Consider the following 9,355-nt stretch of genomic DNA (forward strand, 5'->3'; position numbering starts at 1 on the left):
CTGAAGGCAGGGGAGCCATGGAAGATTGTGGAGCAGGGAAGGGCAGGGTCTGAGGCATTTATCTTTCCTTTTGACTGATGCTGGTGTTAACAGTCTGGCCCTGGTCTCTGGAACCAGGTGACACTGATAATCCAGAAGGTATTTCAGAAACAAATCAGATGCAACATATGCCACACACAGCCCACAATAAGCACAGGAGATACCAATGCATCACACCATGCCACATACACACCACACACACACTCCCCCATACCCCTGACATACCACGTATGAAACACAAATCACACACAGAGCGTACAATATGCACAACACACACAAATGCATCACAATTGCACAATTACTATGTGTATATGTAGTGTGTATGTGGCACACACACTGCATGTCAGGCACCACACACACTCCCTCATTGGACATGCAACACATACCACAACACACAATACACACAACACACCTGGTATGTCACACACACCACATGCAAACAAAACACATACACAGAACACACACCACACCAAGCACACAAAACAAACACATACCAAATACATCACACATTGTATGTCTATACATGCATGCATCACACATACCATGAACACACCACACACCCCATACATGTATACTACCCACTCACACACAGCACACACATCTGCAGACATCACGCATGCACCCTCACACCCCACGCGCACACACTACACAAACACACACACACACCACATAAAACACAGCTATTACATACAAATCGGTGCTGTTAATAGAGATTCATATTCTACTTTCAACACTGGAGCCAGATCTTGGAGGCTGTTTTGCCTTCCCTGGTGAAGCGCAGTTCAGCAGCTTAGCAGACAGTGAGCATCACAAGACCAGGCATCAGGAACTGGGGGAACAACAAGATGTTGGGGACCAAGTGCGGGAGAGAAGAGGCTCCAGGATGATAGAACCGCTTATAAGAAGCCACAGCAGTGGGAGGGCTGGGTGCAAGGACACAGGTTACTAAAAGGGGCCATGGCAGCAGCCCCTTGTGAAGAACCAAGCCCTGGGCAGATAAGGCCCTGGCTGCCCCTAGAGGAGCTGGGCAGCGGTTCCAGTGAGAGAGCAGGGAAGAGCCCGTGTCTGAATCAGGGACACGTGGGTCGCAGGCCCTGCTCTGCCGCTGAAACAGCTTTCCAGCCTCAGCTTCACGTGAGGATCAAAAGTCTCCATATCTCATGGAACCTCTTTCCCTGGATTTGGGGAAGAGGAGGGGATGGTTGCAGACAGGGGGCGGAAGCAGATGCAAAGGCCTTGAGGTGGGTGAGTGCCTGCCAGAAGCACCTGTGCAGAGCAGAGTGATGGAGGGAGCGGAGTAGGACACCTGCATGGAGCGGGGAGGTGGCTGCATCTTATCAGGCCTCCCGGGCCATTGGAAGGGCTTCGAATTTTATTCTCCAGAATGGGGAACTCCTGGAGTCTTCGGAGCAGAGGAGTGACATGAACTGACTTAGGTTTACCCAGCCTCCCTCTGCCTGGTGCGCGGAGAATGCAGCAAGGGGAAGAGTGGCAGGCAGGCACAGGGAGAGCCCCGGGAGTCAGGTGGGAGCCAAGGGGGTTTGGCCTGGGTGGAAGCAGCAGAGGTGGTGACGTGGGGTTGGGTTTTGAAGATTTTCTGCAGCTCAAGCCAGTAGAATTTCTTGAGGAACACAACGTGGGAGAGAAAGGGAGTGGTCAAGGACAACACCAACCTTTTCAGCTAGGCCGGCAGAGATGAGCCACCACAGGTATAAGTAGGGGAGATGGGAGTGGGGAGAGAAGGGTGGGAGAAGAGAGCAGGAGCCATGATTTTCATTTTGTCATCTGTGAAGCATGCAAAGGAGCAGCCCTCTGGGGTGACATCATCTGTGAAGCATGCAAAGGAGCAGCCCTCTGGGGTGACATCTGTTCTGCAGGTCGCATGTGTTGGTGGAAGCTGGGAACTCAGTCTAAGAGTCCCTGCATCATGGGACAGATGCCCCCTGCTCTGTGATGGCCATGAGGGAAGGCCGGGGGCTGTGGTTTCACACTAGAGCCTTGAGGGCCTCGGGGCCAAGGCAGCCGAGGATGGTCATCAGTACCTGTCTCCCTCCTGCCCTCAACCCCGACCCTGAGGGTCCAGAGTCCCTGGGTTCCCAGCCTACCTCTGCTGCTCACAAGCTGTGTGGCATGGGCGGCTACTGAGCAATCCTGCCTGTTTCCCTTGTTGCAAATGAGGGTGCTGATTGTGATCGCCCCACCTACTGTTGGGGTACTGTGGGGGAAATGAGGCATCTCAGATAAGCTGAGCTCCCTGGGACCTTAGCTAGGTGGATCTGTGGGAAGCAATGATGTCAGCCAGGTGCAGAGGCAGTGCTCAGCCCACCCTGGCCCTCCGCATCGTTTGTTTGGAACATAGGGCTTTGCAACTGAAAGGTATGAGAAAGGTCTCAGGCTGTCTTCCTTATTATTGAAATGAGGACCTTAAAGTTCAGATGGGGAAGCAGAGATGGGCAGAGGATAAGGAAGAGCTTCCATTGCTCTCACAGCCGAAGCAAGGAACGACCATTCCCACAGGGCTGTGAGAGGATGTCCCTGTGGATGTTCAAGTAGAAACAGGGGGAACAATGAGGGTGGGGTTTGGACTCCCAAGTCCTTTCTGAATCCGTAGTTGAGGGACTCTGTGGCCTGGTCACCTGGAGTGTGACTCAAGAGCAAGATCACCTTCCATAGCTGAGGACCTGGAGGGACAGACATGGTTGGTTCCTGGCTTACACAGACCCTGGGTTTCCTCTCCCCAGATTTTCTGACCTGTCATCGAGGGAACTCTTTGCAGAAGCAGGAAAACTTGACTCAAGTACCCATTGGATGGACCATATCTAATACCGTGATGTGCGAGGCGGGCCAGGTGTGTCAGGAGACGCTGCTGCTCATAGATGTAGGTGCGTGGACTGAGGTAGAAGACAAACACTTGTCCCAGGTCCCTGGTAGCTCCCTCCACCCCACTGGATTCTTTCCCCTGAATTTCCTGCTCAGTTTCCTCCACATCTGCAATTTTCAATTCAACTATTCTTCTCTATGGATCTTGGGTTCCCCTTAGGACAACTGGGGGTGAAGCAGTGGGAATGACGGTGTCTGCCTTTCTGGGTAGGGGTGACGATGTATGCGGTAATCTCTGCCTAGGGCGGAGAACCGTGCCAACACTGAGGAATCTCAGTGGCTTCATACAGTCTGGAAATGTTTATCCAGCATTTGTCTTAGGCACTGCAGATCCAGTCCCATCTGTATTCCTGCAGTTTTATATACCTTGAGAAACAGGAAACAAACAAAAAGCAGCAAAGTATAGGGATGGAGATCCCAGCTCTGGAGAGAAATCTGGCAAGGAAAAGGAGATAGGAAAAGTGAGGTGAAGGCTACAATATGAAGCTGAGTGTTCAGGGGAGACTCATGGAGAAGGTGACGTTTGATTGACAACTGGGAGGAGGCAGAGCTTCGGGGAGGACCCAGGCCCTGGCCTCTGTCTTTGCCCCATGCTAAACATGACCCATGCAGTTGTGATCAGGGTATTCACCCTCTGCCTGAGGGGTATCGAGGGCAGGGAGTCCAGTTCTGGAGCCCCTATTGACCTGGGAGCTGTCCAGTCCCCCAGCCCAGCTTTCCCTCTCACCCTTAGGAGTCACATCGACCCTGGTGTGGAGCAAAGGCTGCAGCGCTGTTGGGGTTCAAAATTCCCAGAAGACCTCCATCCACTCAGCCCCTCCTGGGGTGCTCGTGGCCTCCTATGCCCACTTCTGCTCCTCAGACCTGTGCAATGGTGCCAGCAGCAGCAGCGTCCTGCTGAACTCCCTCCCTCCTCAAGGTATGGGATCCAGGGCCATGGAGAAATGAGGCCCAGACACACAGACACTCTGGTCCAAGGTGGGCGGCTGCTCTGAGCACAAGTCACATACTCCCACCCTCCCTCTGCTCCCCAGGTGCCCCTGAGCCAGGAGACCAGCAGTGTCTTACCTGTGCGCAGCCCTTTGGAACCTGCTCAAGTGACTCCCCAGTAAAGACCTGCCCCAGGGGCACCACTCATTGTTATGATGGGTACATTAGTCTCTCAGGAGGTGAGTGCTGCAAGCAGGGCCCCAAGGAGGAAGGTGCTGGTATCCTGGGACTGAGGGAGGAGGAAGCTGGGGCTCTGGGCTCTCGGGTTTCAGGGAGGAGGGGCTGGGCCTGGACTCCTGGTCTGAGAGACGATGGGGTGGGGGCCTGGGCTCCTGGGTCTGAGGAGCTGGGACTCTGGGCTCTTGGATCTGAGGGGCTGGGGTCCTGTACTCCTAGGTCTAAGGGAGGATGGCCTAGGGGTCTAGGCTCCTTGATCTGAGGAGGGAGGACTGGGGGCCTGGACTCCTGGGTCTGAGGGAGAAGGGACTGGGGCCCTGGACTCCTGGGTTCACGAATTTGGCTGGGCTGTACTTTGTGTCCTTTCTGACTTGGTCTTCTCCCTCTAGGTGGGGTAACCACCACAATGGGCATTCAGGGCTGTGTGGCCCAACCTTCCAGCTCCTTGTTGAACCACACCAGACAAATCGGGATCTTCTCTGTGCGTGAGAAGGGCGAAGAGGAGCCTCCTGAGAGAGGTGGGGCTGGGGGCCTGGAGTCTCTCACTTGGGGGGTGGGTCTGGCACTGGCCCTGGTACTGTGGTGGGGGGGCTCTTTGCCCTGCCTGCTAACTCCATTTCCCCCACGATTCTTCACCCCTGCTGACCACCACACTCAACCGTCCCTCTGACCTCGTAACCTAATGGTCTTGGACACCAAATTCTTTTCCCATCCTGCCCATGAATTATCTTCCCCACACACAATCATTCATGTCTACTCACCTAATAGCGACACTCGGGAGAGCCTGGAGCAGCTGCACTTGCCCTATGGGAGAGGGGACGTTGGAGGAGTGGCTGCATGTATCTGAATAATAAAGACCTTGTCCTTTCTCCCAGTGCTGGGGTTTCTCCATATGAGGGGACAGCAGGACACCCAGGGATCTAGTGTGGGGGAGGAGAGGAACCTAATGAAAAAATGATCATCCAAAGCCCGCCCTTTATTGGTCTGGTTCACGTCTCCAAACCAGCTTGGATGGTAGCAGAGACTTCAGGGTGCTCCAGCCAAAAGTATTGGGGCATCACCATTACCTGGAGGGGAAGATGCACTGAGACGTATGAGGCTTCCAGCCTAGCAGCCAGGGTCCTCGCACAAACAGGTGGCTCATCCCATCTGAGCAACTGCAGGAGAGGTTAGTATAGTCATGCATTGCTTAATGACAGGGATATGTCTTGAGAAATGTGTCATTAGGTGATAATCGCCATAGGAACATTGTAGAGAGCACTTACAAAAACCCAGATGGTACAGCCCAACACACACCCAGGATGGATGGTAGAGTTGACTGCCCTAGGCTACAAGCCTGCAGTGCATGTTATGGTGTGAATACTGCAGGCAATTGTAACACTACGACAAGTATTTGTGTATCTATACACATCTAAACATAGAAAAGGTACAGCATAAATACAATATTGTCATCTCAGGAGATCACCGTTCTATATGCAATTCATCATTGACCCAAACGTTGCTATGTAGCATCTGCCTATCATGGGATAATTGACATAAGGGCTTGAGAGAACTCCAGAAGAAAATGGGTTAGCATTTTCCCAGAACTGTTACCGTTGGGTCTTTCTTACCACCATTGCCCAATAAGGGTGAGGAGAGGAGCCACTGCTGGAATCTGCAGAGGAGAGAGAGAGAGAGACATACACAGACAGAAATAGAGCTAGAGAGAGAGCCAGAGACAGAAAGAGAGAGAGATTCAGAGAGGGTTGCCTAACAGGAGCTCCCATCTCAGGCTGAAAAATGCATCCAGCCCACAATGATACTGGGGAGGGAGGTGGGGAACTAAAATTCCAAACTGATGTCCTCATTCTGGTCTGCAGTTGAGGTTCCCCATTGACTGAACCCCCTAGAGGCTGGAAGCAGGAGGCTCCACTGATCCAGCCCCCATAGATCTACCATTCACAGTAGAGAACAGAGAAGAGGGGAGGGAAGAAGAGAAGAGAGTGAAGCTGGAGAAGGAAACAGAACATGTCTAGTACCATTCACTCCCTTGCCTCTATGGCATCCACCTTTTCCCTTTGTCCAGATGTAACTCAGAGTCCAAGCCGGGCGCGGTGGCTTGCGCCTGTAATGTCAGCACTTTGGGAAGCTGAGGTGGGAGGATCACTTGAGCCCAGGAGTTTGAAACCAGCCTGGGCAACATAGTGAAACCACTTCTCTACAAAAAATACAAAAAATTTGCCTGTTGTGGTGGTGCACGTCTGTGGTCCCAGCTACTCAGAAGGCTGAGGGAGGAGGATCATCTGAGTCCAGGAGGTCAAGGGTGCAGTGAGCCAAGACTGTGCCACTTTACTCCAGCCTGGGTGACAGAGTGAGATCCTGTCTCAAGGGGGAAAAAAAAATCAGAGTCCTCCATGCAGATGACACACAATTCCAGTCCTTTCCTCTGTCACAGTAAGTGTGTGTGATGATGACAATGATGCCCTCCTCCCATTATGCTGGGCACCAGTTCTTCACCCACAATGAGAGGAAGATGGGGAGGAGATGGCTTCCAACACAGCTGCTGAGGTCCTGGGGATTGTTAATGTAAGTTAACAACCAAAACCCCGTGTCCCCAGAAAAAAATGGATTATCCCCTATGCTAGCAGCAAGGGTCTGCCTTTCTTTACCTCTTAAATGACATAAAGAAGGTAACAGACAGAAACAAAAGGCCTGAGGGCAGTCAGGGGGATCCTTTAAATTATCGTCCCATGTCATGTTTCTGAAACCCAACGCTCCGCGGCAGCCAGCTGCGCTGCCTCCTCCTCCTCCGCCTCCTCAGGCGGAAGTCCCGCCTCCCCCTACTCCCCGGGAGGAAGTCCAGCATCCCCTCCTACTCAGGCGGAAGTCCCACCTCCCCCTCCTCGGGCGGAACTCACGCCTCCCACTCACCCTCGAGGGAGCACTCTGAACTCGGAGGCATCTGGTCCCGAGTAATTATTGCCTCAGGGGCTTAATCATCCCCGTTGTCCATTTAAATGTCCTTCCTCAAAAAGAAGGCTCCAAAAAGAGATAGAACAATGTAAAAGGGACATTCAGAATCTTCCTTTTCCTTGCATTCCTAAAGAACCGAATTCCCAGCTCTTCCCTGTAAAACAAAGTTCCACAAGGAGGGGGCACAATTGGCTTTATAAATGCTCCCTTAACTGCCTCTGAGGTTCGAGGCCTGAAGAGGGAGCTCAAGCCCCTGCTAAGTGATCCAAAAGGCGTGGCAGAACAGATCGACCAGTTTTTAGGTCCCCAGTTGTATACCTGGACGGAGTTAATGTCGATCCTAGGTATTCTCTTCCCAAAAGAGACGCGAAACATAATCCACGGAGCCACTATGGCAGCCTGGGAACGTGATCACCCTGCTGGCCAGGATAATCCAGCAGCAAATACTAAATCTCCCGCTCAAGACCCACAGTGGGATAATAATAATGAAACCCAAGACCATATACAAATTTACAAGAATTAATTGTTAAAGGGATTAAAGAATCAGCACCCTGACCTCAAAATCTCATTAAGGCCTTTGATGTACAACAAGAGAAAGACGAAAGACCCATGCAATTTCTAAACAGATTAAGAGAGCAAATGAAAAAGTATGCTAATTTCGATCTAGATGGCCCCCTAGGACAATGGATGCTAAAATTGCATTTTGTCACAAATAGCCTAATATAGCAAAGAAGTTACAAAAAAATGAAGAGGGAAAAATCGGTCAATCAAAGAGCTTCTAGAGGAAGCACAGCAAGTATATGTCAGGAGAGACGAAGAAAAGCAGGCAAAAATATTTTGGCAAAATTTACCAGGGCAAACAGTCCCAGAGCAAAATTTCAGCCGACACCCTGGCAGCTGGGGATGTAAAACGGCAGAAGACAGAATCGAGATTGAAGGGAAAACAGTCATAGCAAGTGTTGTAAAGGGTTTAAACATAAGAGAGAAGAAAAAGAACAGACAGGGAAGTTCCGGAATAGGGAGAAAAGGAGGGCAAGACAGATGTTACAACTGTGGAAAGTTAGGCCACTTTAAGAGAGAATGCCCTAAGACAGACTACAGGGGGAGCTCCTCCGCTCATTCCTGCCTTTAAAGAGGAGGAATGGGGGAAAGGGGGGTGAGGGGCTCTTTCTTTTCTACCTCGAGTCCCACCAGGAGTCCTTGATAAATTTAAAGGTGGGACCTAAGCATGAGTCAATTACTTTCTTAGTCGACTCAGGCATGACTCGCTTCTCCCTATGTGTTCCACCAACAGGGTTAACATATTCTTCAGAGGAGTTGTTAGTCTCTGGAGTAAAGGGAGAAGGATTTAAAGAAAAGATTTTAGAAGGTGCCAAGGTAAAATATAAAGCCTGGTCAACTAACATTCAATTCCTATTAATTCCTAAAGCAGAAATTAATCTACTTTGGAGAGATTTAATGTTAAAATTAGGTATTGGTCTACAGGTTAGCCCAAGAGGGTTCTTAACCTCACCAAATTTGCTAACTACAGCAAATAAGCTGAAAATTCCCACTGGTGGCTGGTCAAAAGAAGGAAACTGAAGGAGGTTACAGATTCCCCCAATCCAAATAAAATTGAAGACTCCAGGGGGAGATTGTAAGGAATAAATGGTATCCTATCTTCTTGGAAGGGTGGATAGGGTTGAAGCCTGTAATAGAAAGACTTATAAAAGATGGGCTCCTCAAGCCTTGCTTGTATCCCTATAATACTCCCATTTTACCTGTCAGGGAACCTAACAGGTCATACCGATTAGTGCAAGATCTTAAAGCTGTTAATGAAATAGTGCAGATTACTCACCCAATCATGCCAAATCCCTACACTTTTTTTTTTTTTGGAGACAGAGTCTTGCTTTGTCGCCAGGCTGGAGTGCAGTGGCGCCATCTTGGCTCACTGCAACGTCCGCCTCCTGGGTTCCAGTGATTCTCTTGCCTCAGCCTCCCGAGTAGCTGGGACTACAGGCACCCTCCACCATGCCCGGCTAATTTTTGTATTTTTTGTAGAGACAGGGTTTCACCAAGTTGGCCAGGATGGTCTCAATCTCTTGACTTCGTGATCTGCCTGCCTCGGACTCCCAAAGTGCTGGGATAACAGGTGTAACCCACCGCGCCTGGCCCATCCCTACACTATTCTAAGTAAAATTCCATATAGTCATCAGTGGTTCACTGTCTTAAATTTAAAGGATGCCTTCTGGGCATGTCCTTTAGCAGAAAGCAGCCTGATCTGTTTGCCTTTGAGTGGGAGGACCCCCACAGTGGGCAGAAGCAACAACACAGATGG

The 9,355-nt window shown here is 50.8% G+C and overlaps 1 protein-coding gene across 1 annotated transcript in view; it reads left to right on the top strand.

Annotated features, from left to right (window-relative positions):
• Positions 1-5,547, top strand: part of CD177 (CD177 molecule) — a 9,503-nt gene extending 3,956 nt beyond the window's left edge. Inside the window, exons 6-9 of the mRNA XM_011963130.1 lie at positions 2,781-2,921; positions 3,653-3,838; positions 3,954-4,088; positions 4,476-5,547. Coding sequence (XP_011818520.1) covers positions 2,781-2,921; positions 3,653-3,838; positions 3,954-4,088; positions 4,476-4,756 — 743 coding nt within the window. The 3' untranslated portion in view covers positions 4,757-5,547. The remainder of the gene's footprint in view (positions 1-2,780; positions 2,922-3,652; positions 3,839-3,953; positions 4,089-4,475) is intronic.
• Positions 5,548-9,355: the final 3,808 nt, after the last annotated feature.

Source organism: Colobus angolensis, unplaced genomic scaffold (genome assembly GCF_000951035.1).
Source record: "Colobus angolensis palliatus isolate OR3802 unplaced genomic scaffold, Cang.pa_1.0 Scaffold60, whole genome shotgun sequence".
Taxonomy (NCBI): Eukaryota; Metazoa; Chordata; class Mammalia; order Primates; family Cercopithecidae; genus Colobus; species Colobus angolensis.